This window comes from Mastomys coucha, unplaced genomic scaffold (genome assembly GCF_008632895.1).
Source record: "Mastomys coucha isolate ucsf_1 unplaced genomic scaffold, UCSF_Mcou_1 pScaffold15, whole genome shotgun sequence".
NCBI classification, from domain to species: Eukaryota; Metazoa; Chordata; class Mammalia; order Rodentia; family Muridae; genus Mastomys; species Mastomys coucha.
In genome coordinates, this window is record NW_022196897.1 from 12,860,822 (window position 1) to 12,864,897 (window position 4,076).

The 4,076-nt window shown below is 45.7% G+C and overlaps 1 protein-coding gene and 1 long non-coding RNA gene across 2 annotated transcripts in view; one reads left to right on the top strand and one right to left on the bottom strand.

Annotated features, from left to right (window-relative positions):
- Anapc2 (anaphase promoting complex subunit 2) overlaps positions 1-4,076 on the top strand; it is a 12,862-nt gene that overhangs the window by 1,468 nt on the left and 7,318 nt on the right. The window contains exons 3-5 of the mRNA XM_031369326.1: positions 327-459; positions 1,205-1,379; positions 2,904-3,023. Of these exons, the coding sequence (XP_031225186.1) occupies positions 327-459; positions 1,205-1,379; positions 2,904-3,023 (428 nt within the window). The remainder of the gene's footprint in view (positions 1-326; positions 460-1,204; positions 1,380-2,903; positions 3,024-4,076) is intronic.
- LOC116089809 overlaps positions 236-4,076 on the bottom strand; it is a 13,698-nt gene continuing 9,857 nt past the window's right edge. The window contains exon 4 of the long non-coding RNA XR_004118473.1: positions 236-486. This is a non-coding gene — a long non-coding RNA (uncharacterized LOC116089809). The remainder of the gene's footprint in view (positions 487-4,076) is intronic.

The following is a 4,076-nucleotide window of genomic DNA, read 5'->3' on the forward strand; positions in this document are numbered from 1 at the left end:
GCAGTGACAAGCAACAGTGCTGGTGCCGGCAGGCACTGGAGCAGTTCAACCAGCTCAGCCAGGTCCTGTAAGTACTGCTTCCTAGCCATGCCTCAGTTTCTCTGGATGCCTCATTAGTCCTGAATTCAAAAGACCTCTGAATAGAGCTAATAAACTAGCTGATGGGGTCTTTTTCGCCTATACTTGTAACCAGGGATTATTGTGTATCACATTTATATCATCCTGGACATAGGCATAGGGTTTGTGTACAGTATCTTTATGGGAAGAGTCCTAGGTAAGGAACAGATGTGTATTGTGGTTTCTCCATGAGTGGGGATCTCCTCCAGGCATAGGCTCAGTCTGTTGGAGCGGGTTTGCGCTGAGGCCGTGACAACCACGCTGCATCAGGTGACCCGGGAAAGGATGGAAGACCGCTGCCGAGGAGAGTATGAGCGCTCTTTCTTGCGTGAGTTTCACAAGGTGAGAATTGCCTCCCTGGTCTGTTTCCTGTTAAAGGCAAAAGTGGAGTTGTGGTAGACCTGATACCAAACAATAGGCAAGTTGACCAGGAGTCAACTTGGTGCTGTATAGAGGCCAATCCTGGACCCTGGTGACAAGGACAAATCTGGTATGTAGGTCTGTGTATTTAAAATAAAAATCCTGCACCAGAGGCGGCTCCAAGGAGTTTCCTCATGCAGGTGTGGCAAGATAGGCCTACCAGACCCTTTTCTTTCTACTATCTACAAGTTTCCATTGCCTACAGTTCCCTTCAGGATTAACCTGTAGCCAGTTTGTACTGTGGCATGGAGCTAGGGTGTCCCAGGAAGTGCCTCTGGTTGTCCATACTGTTGAAGTATGGTTTGTAATTCTGCTGTGGGGTTCCCTGCTGTGAAGAAGCTAGGTTCAGCTCCATGAAGACATAGACCTTGTTTCTACTTCACTCAGTACTTCCCATTCTTCAAGTGTCTATCTGCTGTGGATGTTTATCACCCATGATGGGCAGTGATCAAAGTGGGTGTTCCAGCAGTCTTGGCCTAGAGTCGTGAACCTGGAAACTCTTGGGGCAGCTGCATTGAACTCTGGGCAGTAGAGTGTAGACTTGATACTTCTGGCCTCCATAAACAGGTCTGGGCTCCTCTAGAGTCCTGCCAAAGGTGTGTGGTTACTGGGTCAAAGTGGAGCTTTTAAATGTTATTATACCTCACACACTAATGATCTTTCACAGTGGATAGAGAGAGTGGTTGGTTGGCTTGGCAAAGTGTTCCTTCAGGACAACCCCACCAGACCAACTTCTCCAGAAGCTGGGAACACACTGCGTCGTTGGCGGTGCCACGTACAGAGATTCTTCTACCGTATCTATGCCAGCCTACGCATTGAGGAGCTTTTCAGCATCATCCGAGGTTGGTCCTGCCTCTTAATTTGCAGGAGTTACCCTTCCCAGTGATTTCCTTTGCTTTACCTTCTGCTGTTGGTAGGGTGGTAAGCTGAGCAGAGTGCACTTCCTCTGACAGGGCTCAGAGTCTACATCAGCATTGAGCAGGTGCTTCTACGTATCCACTCTTTTTTTTCCCCCTTCTCTTTTCCCTCTTGCTCTGGGCCCACTCACTCCGGCCCGTAGGTTTATTTTTATTTTTACTATTATTTGTTTTTCATTATGGATGGTTGTAAACCATCGTGTTGTTGCTGGGATTTGAACTCATGACCTCCAGAAGAGCAGTCAGTGCTCTTAATCGCTGAGCCATCTCACCATCCCCTAGGTATCCACTCTTTCTTTTTTTTTTTTTTTTTTTTTTTTTTTTAAAAGATTTATTTACTATATGTGAGTATACTGTAGCTGTCTTCAGACACACCAGAAGAGGGCATCAGATCTCATTACGGGTGGTTGTAAGCCACCATGTGGATGCTGGGATTTGAACTCATGACCTTTGGAAGAGCAGTCGGTGCTCTTACCCGCTGAGCCATCTCTCCAGCCCCACTCATGTTTCTTCCATCTTGGTTCCTGCTTAGGACTGGCCCCATGTCAAGTGTCAACATGTAGAAAAATGTAAGGTAGGGCCAGAGAGATGGCTCATCAGTTAAGATGGCTTGTTATTCTTTTTGTTTTGTTTTGTTTTTTGTTTTTCGAGACAGGGTTTCTCTGTATAGCCCTGGCTGTCCTGGAACTCACTCTGTAGACCAGGCTGGCCTCGAACTCAGAAATCCACCTGCCTCTGCCTCCCAAGTGCTGGGATCAAAGGCGTGCGCCACCACTGCCCGGCTTGTTATTCTTACAGAATACTCAGGTTGTTGCCAACACCTGTCTGGCAGCTCACAGCCATCTGTAACTCTGGTTCCAGGGGATCCAAAACTATCCTCTGCCCTCCACTGGTACCAGGCATCACATGGAACCTATACATATGGGCAGGCAAACAAATAAACATAAAAATCTTAAATCTTAAAAGTTAAGGTTTGTGGCCGGGCAGTGGTGGCACATACCTTTAATCCCAGCACATGGGAGGCAGAGGCAGGTGGATGGATATCTATGAGTTTAAGGCTGGCCTGGTCTACAGATTGAGTTCCAGAATAGTAACAGCTACACAGACACACCCTGTGGTCTCAAAAAACCAGGAAGGGGGAAAAAAAAAAACAGATTTGAAGGTATTTCTGATTAATTGCAAGAGTCTTTTGATAACACTGTTTATTTCTATTTTCCCAAGAGCTAGTACAACTTGGGACAGTTCAGCTATCTACCACTGTAGATAAGATGAGAGTCATCTATGGTCAGACTGGCCTGCAGTGACAGTTCCACTGACAGTACAACATTTTGTACTGATGTGTGGCTCTTGTCTGAGCCTTGTCAGGTTGTATATCTTGTGTAGTGTATGTCCTTTTGTGCTTATTACACCTTGCCACTTACCTATCCCTGTGGCACGGTTCTCTTTCAGACTTCCCAGACTCTCGGCCAGCCATTGAGGATCTTAAGTACTGCTTGGAGAGGACAGATCAGAGGCAGCAGCTCCTTGTGTCCCTCAAGGTGGCCCTAGAGACTCGACTCCTCCACCCAGGTATTGTGTGGCCACTCAAATAGTCCTCAGGGCTCACATACAGTTCCTAGCCCTGGATTTGTAGGCCTGAGAAAGGAGCATGTTATTAAGCAGTTTTTGAAGTCTTGGGAGGGCTAACCCTGAGCTTTATTTTTGGAGGAAGTCAGAGCATGATTTAGTCTGGGGGGAGGTTTGTGGTCTTTTTAGAATAGCCTGCTTCCTAAGGACAAAGTTTATATATTACTACTTTTTTATGTTTCTGTGACCAAATATATAAAATCAACTTAAGGGCAGAAGGATATATTCTCTTGATCTCAGATTACAGTCCATCATAATGGAAAAGGTATGTCAGTCAGCGTACTCACTTGACAGACAAGAAACCAAATCCTGGCCAGGCAGTGGTGATGCATGCCTTTAATCCCAGCACTTGGGAGGCAGAGGCAGGCAGATTTCTGAGTTCGAGGCCAGCCTGGTCACTGAGTGAGTTCCAGAACAGCCAGGACTATACAGAGAAACCCTGTCTCGAAAAAAAAAAAAAAAGAAGAAGAAACCAAGTCCTCAGGAAGTAACATACTTCTATTAGCTAAGCCCTGACTACTAACAGCGCTTTTTTTTTCTTATTAATGAGACAGGGTCTCTTTATGTAGATCAGACTGGCCGTGAACTCACAGAGATCTGCCTTTCTCTGCCTCCCAATAGCTGGAATTAAAGGAGTACACCATTATACCTGGCTTACTAAAGACTCTTGGGCCTTTAAAATAGCACTGCAAGTTGGGAATCAAGCATTCAAAACATAAGCCTGGGCGCTGGAAAGATGCTCAGCAATAAAGAGCACTGACTGCTCTTCCAGAGGTCCTGAGTTCAATTCCCAGCAACCACATGGTGGCTCACAACTATCTATAATGGGATCCAATGCCCTCTTGTGATGTGTCTGAAGACAGGTGTACTAACATAAATAAAATAAATAAATCTATTTTTTTTAAAGGAATTTACATGAATACACTGTAGACACACCAGAAGAGGGCATCAGATCTCATTACAGATGGTTATGAGCCACCATGTGGTTGCTGGGAA